The sequence below is a fragment of the Eretmochelys imbricata genome, chromosome 7, assembly GCF_965152235.1.
Source record: "Eretmochelys imbricata isolate rEreImb1 chromosome 7, rEreImb1.hap1, whole genome shotgun sequence".
NCBI lineage: Eukaryota > Metazoa > Chordata > Testudines > Cheloniidae > Eretmochelys > Eretmochelys imbricata.
The window spans coordinates 21389622-21410174 of record NC_135578.1 but is presented as its reverse complement, the minus strand read 5'-3'; the positions used below and the strand labels follow the sequence as shown (position 1 = coordinate 21410174).

At 48.9% G+C, this 20553-nt stretch overlaps 1 protein-coding gene across 1 annotated transcript in view; it reads left to right on the top strand.

Moving 5' to 3' along the window:
- The window catches only part of CHST13 (carbohydrate sulfotransferase 13), a 66287-nt gene extending 49075 nt beyond the window's left edge, over positions 1-17212 (top strand). Inside the window, exons 2-3 of the mRNA XM_077822733.1 lie at positions 6896-6978; positions 14810-17212. Of these exons, the coding sequence (XP_077678859.1) occupies positions 6896-6978; positions 14810-15655 (929 nt within the window). The 3' untranslated portion in view covers positions 15656-17212. The remainder of the gene's footprint in view (positions 1-6895; positions 6979-14809) is intronic.
- Positions 17213-20553: the final 3341 nt, after the last annotated feature.

Here is a 20553-nt window from a genome sequence, read left to right as displayed (position 1 = left end):
ATCTGCTGTACTTATAGCTGTGATCCCAAAATGGAGAGGGATCCATTAATCTACCCTATTTCCCCCTACTGTCAGCTATTCCATTACCTGTTGGCTTCATCCCCTTCCTCAACCTCCTAGAGCCCAGAGGCCACTATAGCAAGGGTACCGCCGGCCCGGGAACTTAGCCACTGTAAGCAGAACCGTGGGGGCTCTTTTTTCCACTCAGTCTCTTGAAGTGAAGCCAAGGTAACAATAAATGGTCAGAAATATAATTCCCCACCTGCCCCCTGCTCTAATTCATGGTTCATCCCAAACCGAATGGAAGAAACAGGTTGGAATAAAAACCTGAGACTTTCTTCCCCCTCCAGCCCTATACTGGTTTCCAGTTCAAGGCTCAGTCCCTGCAGTTTAGCCAGCGTTCAATAGGAAGCCACTTGAGAGCTCTGCCTTTGCGGGCTGTGCTATTGTCTGCTTTGGCTTGTGTGGGGGGAGCTGTCTGTAGGGAAGTTCAGGACCGGAATAACTGGGGGCTGGAGGGTGGGATTGAAGTACATGAACAGAGCCATTGGAGGGAGTTGGTTCCAAGAATAGGATAGCGGGGAGTGCTGCAGCTCAGGAGCAAGGGGCTTCATCAGAGCCGTAGTTGGGAGTGCGGGCGGCAGACCCAAGGCCAGAGGAGCAGGGGGCGTTGCAGGTCTGGATTCTTTGTTACACAGATACACCGTGGAGCCCATGTAGAGTAAACATAGAGTCAGTGACCTCTGTTGGCAAGTAGAGTGAGTGTTCTGTATAGTTTCAATGCCTGGTGCCATCACCTATTGCTCTGCCTCGTTGCTGCACCGAGGCTCCTTCCGACTGCAAAGCCCATGTTCCACTGATCATGTCTTCATCTGCCACGGCGTGAGTTGTGAAATGTTGCCACCCGCCTCTGAGTTTGCAGCTCTGACACTGCCTCAAGAGAACCCACCCCCTCATTACTGTTCAGCAGCCATATTACTTCAAAGCTCCTGTCCTGCTGGTGACTGCTGGGCCAGCAAGTGAGGTCTAGCTGAGCCACTCGCGGTTGAGTCGCTGCTTCGGCCCCATTCGCCGGGGGTTTCAAACTCTGCTTTAAACATTGCTGCGAGCTGGGACTTGGCTGCATTACTGTCCCAGCCGGGAAGCCCATCTACGTTTCTTCTAGGGAATTAGAGTGTAAAGCAAACAGAAGTTTTCTGGGTTAGATGCTTCCTCTGGTGCATGTGCTTGTAAAAGCTGAATTGGCCCGGACGTCAATCATGAAAGTTTGGCAAGGGCCTAGTCCAGGGGATGGCGTAATCGCTTGTGAAAACTAAACCAGCTGAGAGCTATGAAATGTTGCAACCTGGCTGCTGCCCATTCGAGCTCAGAGCTCTAAGGCCCCCCCATCAGCATTGCAACAGCCGTTTTTAAGTGTACACAGTACGTGCCCTGTGACCAAGCTGACCAGGCTGTTGCAGGTATCTGTATCTATGGAAGGGGTATATTCTGGGCCAGATCTTGCTCTAGTGTAGGGACAAAGGGGAGACAGCTTTCAGCTGCCCTATTCAGGGGCTTTCTGGGGACACTGCAGCAAACAGTGCAGGATAGGGAAGTCCCTGGTCTAAATTGCACCTCTGCTTCAATGGCTTTGCAGCTGTTGCCTTCAAACTTACCTGTAGCACTTAAAACCAACCCCTCTCACACTCCAGTGGCCCCGCAGGAGCACCAAATTGCTGGAGGGCAGATCTGCCCTGCCCGCAACTCCTTCCACTCCCCACGCACCCCTCTGGCTGGCCTGCAACATGCTGCTGTTCTGCTCAAAAGTACCTCCTGTGCTGGGGCGGGGGCTCTTGCCTGATGAGCAGATAGCCCTCAGAGCCGGCTCCTCATATGACCTACAGGACCCTGTACCAATGCTATTTACTAGGGTCCTTATACTGCTGCTAAAGCCCCCTTGCCTCCAGCCTAGCTAAACTGAGCCCTGTGTACTCTAGGGCCCCAGGTCAACCTCAGCAGTTAGTCTTTGGTGGTACAGTTATTTCCTGCAGCTAGAAATGTGACGATTTGTGAGCATGTTATTTTCCAAAGCAAATCCCTCCATGCTATTTTGAATAAAAGGCAGTGTTGGCCATCCCAGTGCTCACAAGCAACCACTGTGCATCCCCCACAATCAGCAGGCACCCCGATAACAGTATTGCCAACTTCAAATGTTCAAAAATCACGAGTCAGGCTCAACTAAAATCATGAGATTGGCTTTCAAATCAGGAGATTATGTACAAATAATAGATTTGTGCTTCTTTTTCTTTGCCTTCTGCTTTTTGAGCCTTTAGGGTGCACTGGGGTCACATTTTGAAGCTTTCTCCACAGTCATGAGGGCTAGAAACTTACTTTCTCTTTAAGAATGAAGGCTGACATCATCACATATCCACTTGATTCCAGGAGCTGGGGCTTTAAGGAAAACAATTATCATGAAGCTCATGAAAAAATCATGAGAGATGGCAACACAGCTAACAACAAGCCAGTGTGCGTGGCCTAGTACTCATAAGCAACCCTACAATAACAAACTGGGGGGGAGGGATAGCTCAGTGGTTTGAGCATTGGTCTGCTAAACCCAGGGTTGTGAGTTCAATCCTTGAGGGGGCCATTTGGGATCTGGGGCAAAAATTGGAGATTGGTCCTGCTTTGAGCAGGGGGTTGGACTAGATGACCTCCTGAGGTCCCTGATATTCTATGATTCTATGAAATCAGGGGAATAAAACTCACTGGGAAACTTGCAGTTTCAGATTTTCACTTTTTAAAAATTATTTCTTCTTTGTAACAATCAGGTTTTAAATAATGGATTTTTAAAAGGACCAGGACCATTTGCCTTTCATTTGCAAATGACTCAGCCTGGCAATGCAGACTCTTAACCCCTTGGGCAAGTGTTGCAGCATGGCACTGCATGTCTCAGGCCTGTTCCTCATCTCTCCTCACCACAGATGTTGTTACACCCGCTTGCGGGGTAACGGTTACATTGGATGGAGGAACCTATCACCACTGCCCGTTACCTCCTGTTGAGTAACTCCTTGATCATCTAATGCTGCAGGAAGTGTCATTTCCTATGCGTATGTGGATTTACAGTGGCTGGTGCTCAGATCTTAAAGTGGGGTCTTTTTTTTTTTTTTTTTTATGTTGTATTTCAAAAGGACTACAGTTGCGTGTCTTAGACCCCAAATTAGCTTGCTGAAAACAGGTATATTTTCAAACCCTAATATTAGCAGAATGCTTTTCATGCTTTAACCTCCATGAGACATGTTCGCGTTGCTTTTTAAAATGTCTCTGCAGCAATTATAACCTGCATCCTGCAACACTGGGCTGCTGAACTTTTCGGGGCATCCTCATCTTATGGAGAGGGCCAACTTATAGTATTACCAAGAGCTATGTGGTGGGAGGACACAAAGCTAGGGCCGGCCCTGATGCAGGACTTGCATCGCAGAGTGCCCAGTGATGTCCTTTCAGGCTCGATCCTGTCACCTGTTTTCACATGAGCCGTCCCATTTACTGGGCTTGCATCAAGACTTGGTATCAGGCTGTTTGGGATTCAGGCTGAATCAACACTGAGGTGTATTTATTCCATGGCATCCAAATCTTGGGAGATTTTGGCCAAAAGAGGCAGAAATCACATCACATCACATCAGGTGCGCCCGGGAGATTTTCACATGTCCCGTCTAGAACTGGAAAACAGGCCCCTGACTGTTTGGGATTTTTTTTGCGGGGGGTAGGGGTGGGATTCTAATCTAAACTGTTAACTCTCATTTATCTTCCCTCCCCACCAAAACAGCTGAGGGGATTTGGAATCAAGATTCTGGTTTGAATCCATATCTAGCAGTAACTAAATTTTTAAAGGCCACTTTCAGTCCCAACATAAGCCAGAGCAGCTCCTCTTGACATCACGAGGGGTTACACAGGGTCAGATATGCTATCTTCCCCTGGGCATTCTCTGCTTCTCTCACTCTCTTCATCTGCCTTTTGGCCTCCCCTGCCTCTTCTCCCTCTTCCCCTCTTCTGTCCTGGGCTGGGGGTGATTTGAATGTAAGAGGATTGATCTCCTAAACCTCCCCCACTACTCCTGATCGGCTTTCTTCCTTTCCTTCCCAGGCCTGAGCAGGGGCGTTGTTGTGTGGTGCAGACTTCCTCCTTTCTCTCCAGGCTCCTGATCAGCTCCATCCTGCTCCCCCTCTCTCTGAGCACTGTCTCTGCCTCCCTACTGCACTGAGCAGGGATCAGAGAGGAGGAGGATGAGCAACAATTACCATGTCTCCTAGTGACCAGAGAGTAGACACCCAAGGGAAGCTTTCCCTGCTCCCCACGTTTAATCTTTGTCCCTCAGGCAGGAAGTGAGGCATCCTAGAATCCAAATGAGGGATGGGGAATAGAACTGTGCTCTGGGGTGCCACCATTTACAGCAGGGCAGTTTTTTAAACTGACGGGGCCTGAAGGAGGGTAGCTCATAGGTGCCCTGCATCAATCAGCTGTGGATAAATGCATGAGCTGGATGTTTCTGCTACACCGACCAGCCGTTTAAATGGTTAACCATGTGCATATTTCAATTGTTGCCATTAGGCTCCAGAGTCAACACAATCTGACATATACAAGGTATCTCACTCTTCCTTGATAGCCATTGTTTCAGGCTGTCAGCAGACTCAGGCAGACAGCACTGCATGAAGTTACATTTGGAACGTTTTTCACAACTTTAAGGGCTAGACACATCATTATTCTCGTAAATGAAAACTTTTCCTCAGTATCTCCACTTGCCTGGAAACTGGAATAACACAGCAGACGGGTAGCATCTATCCTGGAGTCTGACACCAGTTTAAACAACCCTCCAGTACAAAACTAGGGTATCTATGTAGTATAGAGAGAAATAAAAACTGAGCAGGAGGCTCTTTAGTTTCAAACACTAGAACAATTTTTTTGAAATAGCAAGTAAGACTTAAAACAGATTTATAATGGTTAAGGATCTTGACAACTTCCCTATTAATTAGCAAGTGACCTGAGCCTGGAAATGTATATCTTAGTCCACGGGTTCTCAAACTGGGGGTCAGGACTCCTCAGGGGGTCACGAGGTTATTACGTGGGGGGTCACGAGCTGTCAGCCTCCGCCCCAAATCCCGCGTCACCTCCAGCATTTATAATAGTTTTAAATATAAAAAAAGTTTTTAATTTATAAGGGGGGTCATACTCAGAGGCTTGCTGTGTGAAAGGGGTCACCAGTACAAAAGTTTGAGAACCACTGCTTTAGTCTGTCCCACCATCACTGCCTAGCATAAATGCTGTTACACCCTTTTGTCAGATAAAACAGTTGGGATTGCTGTCTGTTACGTCCTGTTGAGTAATTCCCTCGCTGATGCAGCCCAGCGGGCAGTGGTATTTCTCATGTCCACGTGGGTCAAGTTACTCGGCAGTTGCAACTGAAGTTGTGAAATGCAATTGCCTTTTACTTGTGGTTTATTATTTTAAAAGGACATGCATGAAATGTTTGTACCCCAAACTTAGGTTTTGTTTATTGGCAGAAATATTCTGAAGATGTATGCATTTTCTTGCATTCCATGTAAATAGTATTTTCTTTGATTTTAAACATGACCCATGAAGTGTTTGCAGTTCAAACATTGCAACAGTTTGCTAATATGGAGAGCCAGAACATGAAACTGACTAGAAGAAACAAAATAAAACGAATATTGAGTAGGCTTACAGTACAATTTAGTGAAATACAGAAAATAAAAACATACAAAAAACCACAACACAGCATTAGTCATGAAAAGTAAATTTGAGAATTTTAGTTCTGAAAACTTTCAGTAATTCAGATGATACAAAGAACAGGGATAAGGAAATTTGTATTACAAATACACTTACTAACCTGATCAGGCTCTTTTAAATCTCAGATAAACAGCAGGGCGTATGTGTGTGAGAGAGATTTTCATGTTTATAAGGCAGTGAGTTTGAACTCAGACTTCTAGGTCTATTCCGTACTCTCTCACTGATTCACTGTGGGCATGTCACTTATGGCTTGATTTTCATAAATCCTGAGCACCTATTGCCTCAGTTTCCCTATGCGTTATATGGGACACCAACAATTTAAAAATCACACATCTGTCTGAATTTTATGAATGCCTGCAAGATGTCTAGTACAATGGGGTGCTCAGCACACTTTTCCAAGACGCCCCAGGGCTTTTATGATGTCATGTATAATGTTATAAAATAATATTTTCTCTGTAGCCTTCCAGAAATGCTCCTTGCGTATCTTTAGCGATGAAGTCTTCCCAAAAGCACGCCTGAGCTTTTCTCTCTCCCATTATTGTAGCTGAGTTTTCTGGATACCCTTTGTTAATATTTTTGTGCACTCCTGGATGAGCCATTATTTTGCAATGTCCTAGGGATACTTGCATCGATATTTGCAATCCTGGATATGCAAGGAGCATTTCTGGAAGGCTATAGAGAAAATATTATTTTATAAATGTATAATGTATTTAACCATCAGCTGGCTCCAGAACTTTCATGTGGTGTGTAGGGCCATATACAGACCTGGATCTGCATTTAGCAATCCCACATGTGGGCAGCAGCAAGAAGCGCTTTGACACCTTTGAGTATGTGATGTGGGACTTGAATCCAGTAAATCCTAATCCAGAGGTGACCACCTTTCGCAAAGCGTCACACCCAGGGTGACAGACAGCTTGGCAAGTGGTGAAAGGGGACAAGTTGCTCGTTCAGTGTAAGAATCTGAATGGGCTTAAATCGAAGGTGACACCAACCCATATTTAACCCAGACACTCTTCCTGGGAGCTCTTTGCTCTCGTTCATAGCATCTGTACCCGAGAGGCAGTAGCGAGGGAAGTAAAATGCTCTGCTTTCTTCTCCCCCACTCTTCTCTCTCCAGCTGCAGAGGATAGGATTCTGAGGACCAGCTGGCACGGGAAGTCAGGCCGAAGTCCACTCCAGGCACTTTACGACAGTGACCAGGTGGGTGAACTTGAAGAGGAAAATGAAGGATCTGAAAGGTGGGGGTGGGGAATCTGTGGGGGTTTGGAGGGAATTGACCCGTTATTTAATGACATTTAGTGTGTTCTTAAATTGCAGCCCCACACAGGCTGCTTTGCAGTAACAACCTGACCTTGAGGTGTCAAGGGCAGCGTCTGAAAAAGGTCACAACCTTCTAGATAATTATCAGTGATAAAAAGTACTCCAGACCCCTGCTGCTACTTGTGTCAAGCAGTTTTATTTGCCTTTGGCCTGGCGCAGCCAGGCTGAGGTACAGTAATTGAGGATCCAACAATGGTACTCTAGCTGAGGATTTCAAAGCAAATTCTACAGCACAAAAGATGGGTAAAATCTTCCCCAGCTGAACACATGAATGGCCATGCTGGGTCAGACCAAGGGTCCACCTAGCCCAGTATCCCATCTGATGCACCTGCCACTGCATGCTGTCAGAGAGGGAGTGAACAGGACAGGGTCATTTTGAGTGATCCATCCCCAGTTGTCCAGTCCAACTTCTGGCAGTCGGACACCCCAAGTATGGGGTTGTGTCCCTGACCATCTTGAGATCACCTCTGCCATATTTTTCAAGATAACTGAACAGGGCACCATTGGGCTAGGTGCTGTACAGACGGAACAGAAAGATTGTCCCTGCCTCGAAGAGTCTACAGTCTAAGGCTATGTCTACACTACAGCTTATGTCAGCAGAATTTATATCCCTCAGGGGTGTGAATAAACCATCCCCCTGAGTGACATAAATTACACCGACATAAGCGCCGGTGTGGATAGCCCTATGTCGGTGGGAGAGCTTCTCCTGCCGATGTAGCTTCTGCCACTCATGGGAGAGCTCTCTCCTGTTGGCATAGGGCATCTTCACCAGTGGTGCAGCTGCAGCGCTGTACTTGTAGACACGGCCTTAGTGAATCGCAGTCATCTTTGGATTGCGTTGTAGCCATCTCATCTCCACCCAAGCCCTAGTCCCAGCAAGACACTAGCTAAGATGATCAGCTATACCACACCTCTCAGGCGCCGACTTTCCAAAGTGCCGGGGGGTGCTCGACCTCCGGCTCTGCCCCAGGCCCTGCCCCCACTCCACCCCTTCCCTTCAAGCCCCACCCCGCCCTGCCTCTTCCTGCCCAGTTCCAGCCCTCTCCCAAGCACGCCGTGTCCTTGCTCCTGCCCCTCCTCCCCCCGGGACTCCTGAACACCGCAAAACAGCTGATCGCAGCAGGCGGGAGGAGCAGGAAGGGATGGGGAGGCGCTGCTCCGCATGGCCCGCCAGTGGATGGGAGCTGCTTGGGAGGGGGAACTGATGGGGGGCTGCCGGTGGGTGCCCAGCACCCACCTTTTTTTCCCTGTGCATGCTCCAGCCCTGAATTCTTTCACCCTTGTAAAGTGCTTTGAGATCCTTAAGAGCTAGAACAGGCCAAATAAATGCAGGATAACAGCCTTGTCTTGCTTAACGCTATGCCTGTTACAGTCAGAGCATTCTTAAAGGAAGCCCCCACCTGGCCTCCCATTCAGATGGCCAGCATCTCACTGGAAAACAGGCTATGTGCACGCCTTTAAGCATGTGGCTGGAAGGCCAGACCCATGTATCCTGACGGAAGACATGCGGACACTAACTGCCATTTCTGAAACCTTGACGGGACCCGTCTCCCCAGCGATCCCAGAAAACACAGAGCCGCTGTCAACCTCTTCCTCACCAGGGAAGGGTTAAGCTGAGCTGTCCGACCCAGAGCTCTTGGTCTGCTTCTTGCCCTCTTGGACATGGGCTCTGGGCTCCCAGCCTTCTGAGTGGCTGGCAAGCACATCAGGAGCAGCCGCTGCCAGAGACCAGCTCAGCATTCAGCACATACCTCCCCTTTGGGCTCCTGTCTGAACACTGTTGACTTTACAGATGGTTCGCAGAGGGGGAGAATGAATGGAGCTCGGTCCTTTCACTGCACAGCCCAGGTTTCCTGGCTGCAGGCAAGGGGAGGGAGAGGACGCATGCAGGCCTGGCTCCTGCAGCCAGCACAGAATCCCAGTGGCCCAAGTTAGCAGGGGAGGGAGGGACAGGCTTCTCCACTCTCCCCTGGCTTGGGCGCTCCATTGTCACTGTCAGGGGCTTACGTGATTTGAGGTGTTTTCATCTATTGTTAGCAGTCCAGGCAAAAGGATTGAGAATGAGGGGACAGTAACCCACTCATGGGACAGGAGCAGCAGCACAGAGCAGAGAGAGACAGTGTTTTGATGAGGAGCCCGAGGGAAGGCCTTGGGGGGGAATCCTGTGGGATCTACCACACCTTCAAAGGTTCCCTGAACTTTTCCACAAATGAGGAGGGCTGGCCACAATTCTCTCCAGAGCCTGACACAGCTACCCATCCATTGACTTTTGGGGGTGTCATGCGGGGGTCAGTGGGGATGCTATTAGCTACGGCTGACCCAGAAACTGAGGGACCAACTTCTGCATCAGCACTGCTGAGTGGGGATCTGCTGCTCGCTGTGGTGTTTTTCCATTGACCTTCCTTCCCATAATGCCCAGGCAGAGCATTCTGACTGTCAGAGAGGGGCAATGACATGACATTCAGGGGAAATTGACATAATCCTCAGCTGGGGTCTCCACTCAGCCCCCCTGTTTTCTAGGAGAGTCCTGGTTTGCCAACTACCTAGCCAACAAGCCCCCTACTGGGTCTGTGACTCTGCATCACCATGGCACTGGGTTGTGGTGGCATGTCACCAGCTCACCTCACCAACTCCCAAACATCCCATAAATGCATCGTAATGGGGCAGTAGTGCCACTCAGGATATCCTGGGTATCAGCCCCTCCTCACACCCCTGCTCTGGGCCAGAGTTCCAGACTCTACAGGTTATACACTGTCACGTGGCTGACAAACTGCTAGCAGCCATGGAGGGACCAGGGGCCTGGAGGCATCAGAGATCTAGAAAGAACTATCCATGTCATCCTCACCATGTTGATCTCTCAGGTGTGTGTGGGGCAGCCTAAAACTCATCCCACTGAAATCAAGTTCACCCTCCACAACCACATTGTGCAGCATTATTGTTGAGAATGAACATGGACACAACTCCAGGAAAGGCAGTTAATGGTTCCCATGGCAACTGTAATGAGTCCCTCTTATGCCCATGTAATAGCTTTTATGCCTTTGTGTGGCTGCATTACATTTGCTCTGGGGAAATGGTAAATGTGGAATGTCTTGGCTCTGGTGCATTCAAAGCCTCAGACCTACTGCTCCAGGAATGTAGTTGGGGTTTTTAAAAACTGATATTTAATGTCCTTGGCTTTTAAAAAGAAGGAAATGAAGGGAGCCGTTTTGCACAGAGATAATACAAGGCGGGCACTTACTCCATTGGGTAAGTGGTGAAATGCAGCTGCATTTCTTTGGTGCTGGGCATGCACACTTTTAGCCATCCCTCCATCCCTCATGGTTTTGAGCAAGTACAGAAAAAGCACTTGACTATAGTATGAGATGCTCTGTACTGTTTTCACGCACAGAAATGGCTACAGATTAAAAAAAACAAAACCAAACTCTGAGCTGAGACCACACAAGAGAAATTTCAAGCCAGAGGGTGATTGTTTTCAGGAAGTTACAGTATCTGAAATCCAGGGCTAAGAATGAAAATGCCTCTTCGGCCGTATCTGTAACACCACGAACAAGATGCTAATGTCGTGACTTCCAAGTAGCCAGCCAGGTACAGTGGGGCAGAACCTCAGTTGGTGTAAATTGTCATAGGAGTCAGTGGAGCTATGACAGTTTATACCCGCTCAGGATCTGGCCCATTATTTCCCTGCTGGGAGAAAAAAAATGAGTGAATAGCAGACAAAGGATACTTTTATTTCAGTCCTGCTTCAATTTACAATTAGTATGGGTCCTGCTGACTATGGTTTTGAACAGGGATGTTAATGTGGTTTCAGTTGGCTAAATGGTACCCACATAAACATCTACAAAGGTTATGGACCTGCATTGGTGGTGAGCTCTTCCCAGTAAAAGCTTCCTCCTGCACAGTGCAACTTCTAGCAATGAATCTGCGGGTTTCAATGTAGGAGCCTGAATGCAAAGCATCAATGGGATGGAAGGCTTGTATTGGGTCCCAGGGTCCAAAGTGCTGTGTTTAGAAAGCTCCCAGCTAGCAAAGCACCCACAGCTTTGCCTGCCCAACCGAAGAAGGATCTTGAAGTGAGCCTTACAGGGACTGGCAGGCTGGCTGGGGGTCCATGCAGGCAGCCTGGGATAAGCAAACGGGCTCCTGGGGGAGAGGGGGTGATGTAACAATGGCGGACAGCTGTCAGGAAGCTTCAGGAGCAAGAATGTGAGGAATGCAAAGGTCTGGCTGCACCTTACCTCATGAGGCGGGAACTCTCTCCATGCGTGGTGAGCTGGGCTGACAGGATAATGATCCTAGTCTTGCTGGCTACTGAAGGAGCATCCAGCCAGAACCTGATTACAGGGATGGAATGATTTTAAGGCAACCCTTTTTTTATTATTATTCTTGAGTTTTTAAGGTCCACAAATATTGGGGAAATACCTGGAGACCCAGAAAGAATACGGGCATGTTTATCAAATGGGAGGGTCATTGTGCAAGCTTTCCCTGCACAATTCTGCCAATGCACTTCCGTCCTGACCTACAGCACCCTCCTAGTCCAGTCCAGGGGTCCCCCCCGTCTTAGCTGAAGCACCTCAAGCCTGACTTCCAGTTGCTCCTGTTATTGTAGTCCAGGGTCCCCATCTGGCTCCGCTGCACCTCAGTCCTGGCCTGCAGCATCCCCTGATCTCCCCATGGGGCACCCGCAGAAGAAAAGGAGCAGTTTGCCAGAGCACTGTCACACCTGTGCAGGTCGACCCCTGAGGTGGCTCGGAGAGCAGGAACAGGAAGGGTGTTCCTTGCATGGGGGTGGCATGGAGAAAGGGGCAGGAGATGGTTGCGGGAGAAAAGAACTAACAGACTCATCTCTGAGGCATTATTGGTGAGGAGGAAGAGGAGGAGGGGAGGCAGATGGTGCGATAAACAACCAGGTCAGAGAAGAAGGCCAGCAAGGAGCTCTGTAGGGCCTTGTAGACAAGGCTGAGCAGTTTAAACTGTAGGGGATGCTCAGAGGGAGGCCAATTCAAATGCCAAGCCATGGGGGTTGTTCCCAGTCCTGTGGAAGATCCATCCCTCTGTGGTTTGGGTGGTGAAAGGTGCAGGAACAGAGGGGTGTGAAGGGAAACAAAGTGAATCCCAGGCTACAGAAATAGGACAGCGAGCAGCTATTCCCCTGGACAGTGGGGTGCCTGTCTGGAGGAGCAGAGTCTGAAGTGGAAGACACACTCAGCTTGCAACATGGGAGCCATCATCATGGTAAAGCGACAGCTGCACAAAAGCAGGTTTCTTTTAGCAGTGGGAGTGGTAGTTACTTAACTGTCATCATAGTCTGTGAGTTGGTAACACTCTGGGGCCAGCCTGGCAGTTTCCCTTATAGGGCCAGCCCTGAGTGGTATGGAGAAGCCACAGCAGTTGTCTTCTCCCTCTCTGCCAGCATTGATGGGAGCGGGTGGGCAGGAGAGGGAGGGGATCTAGCGTCCTGCCAGTGGCTTTACTTTGAAATCGCATGGTTCTAGTGGTTTTAAGACATTGCCGTGAGAGGGGAGCCCCTGCTACAGAGCTCAGAGATCCAAACCTCCCCAGCTCTAGGTTTACAGAGCTAGAGGCTGGCGTGAAGTTGGAGCTGATCTTACCCAAAGTTTTTGGGGTAAGCTGAGATTTCGATCCAGAGACATCTCTGCTCGGCTTTTAGCAAAGCAGTAGAGCTGGTGGGAGAGGAGGCTCGGGGAGGAGAGGAGAGGAGGATTCGAAGACTTGAGGGATGAGAAAGAAAATGTAAATGAAGCGCTCCTGGGCTGAAACCCGAGCCTTCTGCCTGCATCCTACTGCAAAGCGGGGCTGTGTTGGGGGATGTGGCGTCGGAGGAGGAGGAGAGACGTCCCTAGGCTTTGTGCAATGGTGAGGGAAGGCCCCGAATAGGAATCTGAGTCTCTGGTTAGTGAACTTGCCCTGCACAGCCCAGCCTGGGGCCACGTGCTGACCTCCGCCAAGCCTTGGCTTTGCAGACAGCTCAGGCAGAAAGAGATGCGAAGTGGGGGGAATGGGGGAGGGTGTTTAGGTTGCTGGAGGCATCTCAAGACAGGTGTGATCACAATCATGTCCTGCGGCTGGTGGGACCGCTCCAGTTACAGATGCTGAGCTGGCCTCATAGAAAACGGGGGGGGGGGGGGCTGGCGTTGAGACGACTCGGGGGCATCTGCTTTCCTCGTCTGCTGACCGCAGGAGAATAATGTGAGCGGGGGAGAACTGAGGCCAAGGCAGGTCTAGCCCCCCACCCCTCCCCCAGTCTGGGGGAGCTGCAGGTGTTGCCAATCCAAGCTCTGAGGGGCTGCTCAGCAGGCAGCCCAGCAGATGGCTTTAGCAGCAAGGGTGATGCTGTCTGGTTGTGCAAGGACAGCCTCTCATTCCCCTCCTGCCTTCCCATCTCTGTATGGGGTTTCTTCACTCCCCTCTGCACTGCAGGAGGCCCTCAAAGGGAGCTGTTCCTTTGCCTACCCCCTCTGCAGGGCAAGTGCCAAAGGCCCCCTCTTTGCTTCCTGCATTAGGCACAGAGCAGGCCTCAGAATGGTTTGTGCCTTCAGTCCGCGCCGCTCTGCGGGTCATGCTCCCTTCCAGCCACAGCCCGAGCAGCCCCTCGTCCCTGCAAGGCGTGCACTTTCAATCCCGGCTGCCAGCTCCAAGGGGGTGCTAGAGACCGAACGTTCTTCTGCTCCCGGAGCCATAAATGTCCCTCTCACGAAACCCAAGGATGTTCTGACCCTACAGACTCCAGCCTAAGGAGCAGGCAGTGCTGACAAAGCTGGGTGATGCAGGGCTCCTGACTCTGCCATCCAGAAAGCATGGGACTTGGAAACAGCTCATTCTCCCTCCCAGTTCCCTGCTGCTTTCCACACCTCTCTGAAAATGTGCATTTGAATCTGACTCATGTCCCAGCTGCCAGAACAGCCCCTAACATGGGAGCTGAGCCATGTGTTGGAGACTCACCTTCACCCAGCCTGCCACCAGCCCTGAGAATATCCCCAGACCCCATCCCACAGAGGCTGCACAGGCAGACTCCTAAGCAAGGCTGGTGGAAGGGATTGTAGCTTCCTGGTTGAAAACTCCCTTGCCCCCACGTTTCAAGGAGAGATTTCCAAGGACGCGAGTGAGGGTTGTGTGCCTAAATCCCTTTGACTTTCAGTGGACGTCTACCAGGCTGCCCCTTGGGCCTTTGAAAACACCCCCTCTACATTCATGGTTTTTCCTCTATGGGTAACTCAGTTCAATTTAATTTTTCCCTAGCCAAAGGGAAGCCAATTCCCTGTATTACGAACTCCGTCCTGACCCCTTAATCTGTGCTAGCACAAGTGGCCAGTCTATACTTAGTGTGTATGTATTATAGCAATTTTTAAAGTAGAATTTCTCTCTTTGCTCCATTTTTCACAAGCGCGTGCTCTCTCTCTCTCTCTCTCTCTATTTGCTTCCACTCTCCTCCTTTTTCCCCATTGGCTCTAAGTGTCAAGTGCCTCACAGCAATCAAAGCTCAGAGCTAAGGCAAAAAGTCCACATAGGTGAACTCCACAGCCTACAAGCAGAGCCCAGTGCTGGGGAGGGGAAAGCGTGTTCCACCAGAGCAGAGTGGGAACATGGACTTCATGCTCTGATTCCCATGTGTGAACTCTGTACGTCTGGCTGGAGCCCAACTCCATTTTAAGTTCAGTTGGGCAATAACGATTTCCCTCTTGTCTCTCCCCAGTTCGAGCAGTCATCACTGCAGGCCACTCACCAGCAGAGGCGGGACCTGCTGAGCAGCGTTTGCAGTCGCTACACCCGCAAGCGGCGCCTCCTGACACGCGATGATCTTCGCCACCTGGTGGTGGATGACGTGCATGGGCTGCTCTACTGCTACGTGCCCAAGGTGGCCTGCACCAACTGGAAGCGCGTCATGATGGTTCTGACTGGACAGGGCAAGTACCGGGACCCTCTGGAAATCCCAGCCAATGAGGCCCATGTCTCGTCCAACCTGCGCACCCTCTCCGAGTACAGCACTCCCGAGATCAACCATCGCCTGCGCAACTACCTCAAGTTCATCTTTGTGCGGGAACCCTTCGAGCGCCTGGTCTCGGCCTACCGCAACAAGTTCACCCGCCGCTACAACACGGCCTTCCACAAGCGCTACGGCACCAAGATCATCCGTCGGCACCGGCAGGAGCCCAGCAACGAGGCCCTGGAGCGTGGCGATGATGTGCGCTTCCAGGAGTTCGTCTACTACCTGCTGGACCCGCGCACACAAGTTGAGGAGCCCTTCAACGAGCACTGGGAGCGGGTGCACTCGCTCTGCCACCCCTGCATCATTCACTACGATGTGGTGGGCAAGTACGAGACGCTGGCCGAGGACGCCAACTACGTCCTGCAGCTGGTAGGGGCCGATGCCAGTGTTAAGTTCCCCTCTTCCTCTAAGACCACCAGGACCACAGACGACATGACAGCCCAGTTCTTCGAGGACATCAGCCCCTTCTACCAAAGGAGACTCTTTAATTTATACAAAATGGATTACTTGCTCTTCAACTACTCCATCCCGTCATACCTGCGCCTCCGATGAGGGTGGTGGTAGGGGGGCCCTAGAGAACTGGGGACCTCACTCATTCTTAGCTACTCAAGACACCTCCTGCCTTCTCCCCACATGCTTGCTGTTTAGTTAATTCCTTTCCCCTCTGCCTCTCCATTCCCCTTCAAGCACGTGCATCGCATGCCGACGCCCTCATTGGGACTGACCGTGCGGCGAGAGGCTGCCTTGTTGATTAGCACGCGGAATGCTTGGGCTGAAGCACCCTTAGCCCATTCCAGTGCCTGCGGTAGATTGTTCACAGAAGCAGGCTGCTATTGTTTAAACGGTCAACTTTTGTGTTTCCTTTAGATGCTAAGAGAATTCACTGCGGATCTGAATCTTGGGAAGGCTGCTTATCGGGGTAGGCTCCCTTCACGGCCTGTCCCACTAACTGAGTTGTTTGCAGCCTGGTCACGAGGGATCTCAACCTTTGATGGGCATGGGGAGGAGGTCTGTCAGAATTTTGCATAGGATGATGAGAAAAGCAATAATTTGTGTATTGTTTTCTTTGTTCTTCTCCCATCCCCCAAGCCACCCCCTTTCCCATTGATTGAGGAAGGGGGAATGTGAATCATCGATGTCGTCTTGTGATCTAGTATTTCTCTGTGGCAAAGCCTGTTTTTATTGCTTCTCCCTCATGCTCAGTTGGAATTTTAAATACTTTGTTTTATGTACATATAGAAAGAGAAGGACAGATTCATAATTGTAAATCGATGAAGCTGCATTGCTTTCAGTGAAACTGAACTGATTGACACCAGCAGAAGATTTGGCCTAGATATTGTGTGTGTGTGTCCTGACCAAATATGGTAGTTAAAGACCCCATGACCCTTATGTGTAAGAGTAGTTGTCAACTGCTCTTTGGGTCAGGGGCAGTTTTATTTTCCATCTGTTTGGGGTCCCATTGTGTTAGGTGCTGTACAATCTGGTTGCCCTCTAAGGACTACCATAATATAAATGTTCAATAGTATTAATCCTTGTGTCCTGGCCAAATTCCAGTTTGGCTGCTTAAATGTGGCCTACTAAATATTCTTCTTCACCTCCTGCTATGCGGTGTAGCTGATGCTTCTCACTCCGGAGATGGCCGCATTTCACTGTTGGACCAAACAATTTCCAGGCATTGTTTGTGTATCAGTTTGTTTGTAAAGCACTTTGGGAGGGGATGCACTATAGAAATGGGAGATACTTATGAAAAGATGACGCAGATTTCCGGAAAGGGTTGGGGGAAGAGCAAGAGAGAGAGTCTGTGTCTGTGTGTTTGTGTGCGTGAGAACAAAACATAGACATAGACACCTAGTGGAAGGTTGTTGGCTGGCTGGCTTTGGACAATTCATTACTTGAAGAAGAAATAAGAAAACCTAAGATTTTAATATCCAACCAGTCCAGATAGATGGATTTGCTTAGACAAAACAGCACTTCAGTCTTTACTCTGTTAAATTCAGCTTTGGCTCTGCATATAGAGCATCTCCTCTGTAAGTAAACATGCTGATAGCAGAATTACTGTACAGTGGTGTCTGCTGATTCTGTTGTGAATACTTGACTTAGTGCAATACAGTGGCAAGGTTTTTATAAAACTCCATTGTGCTCAGACTTAAGTCTTTGTAAAACAAATGTTTTCACTGAGTATTTTTCAGCTTGTTATTTCTTAATGTTCTTTGCCCTCTGCTTCTGAACTGCTCCTAAAATGCGGAAGTTCTGTCCTTGGTTATCACACTCTGGAAGGCTAAAGTGAAATCCAACTCTGGGAAAATCTCATCAAGTTTGGTAGTTGGGTTTGGATGAGCACTGGAAAAGTTCAGATGATGATCTGGAGTATCAGAACTGCTCTGCCAGACTGGATCTGAGAGCTCATGAAAATGGCCTTTCTTAGGCTATTTTGGCACTTCTCTATCTACCTGAAACCCAGAAGCACAGAAACATATAAAAATATTACAGAATGTGACCAGTGAATTTTGAACTTCTCAGAGGTTTGGATTGAATTTTTGCATGGAGGTTTTTGTGTTCATTGGTCTTACATTACCTGGCCATCTTTTGCCCATGCCTGTTGAAAACCTGCCTTGCTCACATTTCTGTGACACAGTGTCATGTTTTTGATAATTGATTGTAGTCATGGGTCAGATTTAGGACACCAAAAGGCTGACACCCGACTTAAACACCACGCACAGCACCAGAGTAGGTGGCCATTTCTTCTAAAATGATCAATAGTGACCTAGGACCAGATTGTAAAGGTGTTTTAGGCATTGCTATGCTCAGCGTTGCAATGCCAAAGTGATTTGTGAGCTTAAATCTCATTTTCAGAAGTGATTTAGGCCGTTAGGAATCTAAGTTCCATTGACAGTCGATGGGATTTAGACCTACAAGTGCCTGAATCACTTGAAAATGAGATTGAGGCTCCTAAATCAGTTTGGTGTTGCAATGCTGAACACAGCAATGCCTAAAATACCTTTTCAAATCTGGGCCATAGGTCACAGTGACGACATTTACAACAGTGGTTGTCCGTGGTAGGTTTCAGAGTTAGCACCCCATTGAGCTGAATGGAGCAATCCACAAACCTCTTAAAGCTGTTGCTTCTTCAGACTCACCACGACAATTTGACGTTTGTTTGTTTGCTTTGTTTTTTGTACCCATAAGATCTAGAAATGTGGTGGGTGGGTTGGTTTATTTTTATTTTTTTTTAATGAAAGCTTAACTTTTACAGAAACCAAGGAAGTGTCCAGAAATGTGGTGGCTGGTACTAGCCCACTCCAACCCCTGCTCTTAGCAGGACAAGAGACCCCACTACGGTGTTGTCTGTCTGGTCTTTCCTTTTCTGGCTACTGTTGATGACTGTGCCAGTGAGCCAGGTTAGGACCTTCACTATTGAGAGTGCTTGTGCACTTAACACCATTTGACAAGGAATATCTCTGTGATAATGAGGAGTACTTGTGGCACCTTATAGACTAACAAATTTATTTGGGCATAAGCTTTCATGGGCTAAAACCCATGAATCATAGAATATCTGGGTTGGAAGGGACCCCAGAAGGTCATCTAGTCCAACCCCCTGCTCGAAGCAGGACCAATTCCCAGTTAAATCATCCCAGCCAGGGCTTTGTCAAGCCTGACCTTAAAAACTTCTAAGGAAGGAGATTCTACCACCTCCCTAGGTAACGCATTCCAGTGTTTCACCACCCTCATAGTGAAAAAGTTTTTCCTAATATCCAATCTAAACCTCCCCCCCTGCAACTTGAACTCCCTGTTATTGTATATGAGGACTGGGTGGCTCGGGATGGGGAATGGCCTGCATTGCCTTTCATCTTTAAGTTGTCACAGTTTGATAGCTGTTTGATCTCAGTCCCTGTCCTGGCAGACAGATATTCACATCAGCAAAACTGGACCCCTGAATGCCATTACTTAGCCAAGAGACCAGGCCCAAATGGGCCTGACAGATGGAAGTACCCTACCAGCCATAGACATGGTCCCTTCAGGAAGGGGACAATGGAAGGATGAAGTTTATAACCCTTCTATACAATGCTGAACTGTCCATTGGAAGTCAATGGGACTTTTGCTTCTAGATAACCTAGGTGCTTTTGAAAATATCACCCTCATTGGGTTTTTTCCACCAATCATTCTGCATTACGTTGCTGTTGAACTCTTGGTTTTATTCTTGACAAAATAATGCCTTTAGCCGTTGATGCCGTTGATGTGAACTGAAATCTGTATACCCTCATGGAAAATGGCCTCTTTTTATTGCAAAGATAAGTGAGTTCTGACTGGGTTGGAGCGTTCCATGTACTATAAATGCTTTGCATTTGCCAAGCCAAACCAGCAAATTCAGCCCATGACCAAGGGCCCGTGAGTCCAGGCTTGGTATCAAAAGAGAACGGTGAGGACTGCCCGTTCCATCAAGAGGAGACAACACACTGGTATCATGCTGAGTGGTGAAGAGGGACAGTAAGTTACATATTTCCATCCTTGTGCCTTCCCCTACCACAGCTACAAGGTAACTGCCCCTTCTCATGTCCCTGCTGTCAGAGGTAAGTGTGGGAAAGCCAATTTGTGTCTGTTTGACCAAATGGAGTTATGGAGACACCATGAGGCCAGCTAGGAAAATTGCAATCCTTTTAATTTCCTATGGGATTCTGGGCACTATGTCCCATGATTTGTGAGTGGTATTTAAAAATTGAGCTGTATCCACTCTCCTCCATCTTCCTAGCAGCTCTAAGCCCCTTCTCTCACGGCTTAAGACATTTTCTGGGGGAATTCAGATTGCATAGAAGATTTTATGCAACTCAAAACTTTGCCTTCTCTTGGGAACGTGACTCTAAGATGGTGGCTGTTGATGGATGACATGCCCACAAAAACCCAGAGAGTGAATCAGAAACATGGGGTGATGACCACCTCTATAGAGAACATGGAGATAACAGGTTCTGAGGAAGTCAGTGGTTCTGGGCTCTCCAAAGGATTCTGAATCAGGGCAGTTAGTAGCCTGCATGCGAATGTATCCAAACAGAACAGATGCTAGAGCCCTACCACAGCAAAGTGATTTACGTATAGCAAACCTGCTTCTGACTATATATGGAGGCACCGATTCTTTGTATGCAGAGAGGAGCTAGTCTGGTAATGATGAGGCTGAAGGGAGGTCAGGCCAGAGAAGCATATTGGGACCCAGAGCAGAAGCACCATTTCCAGGGTCTCTCACTGCCAAGCATGGTGCCTTGTGCCAAACTTTGAGGAAAGTTTGCTGGCTGCAGAAGAGAAGATGCAGGAGGACAAGGAGAGCTCGAGGAACACAGCTGAGATGGGAAGAGACAAGTTCCTACCCTTCCTTCTAGGCAGGGTGGCTGACCGGGCACACATGGGGAGACTCCTGGTGCAGCTGGCTGGCTTTTCTTGAGTGAGCCCTGTTCTCCTTAATT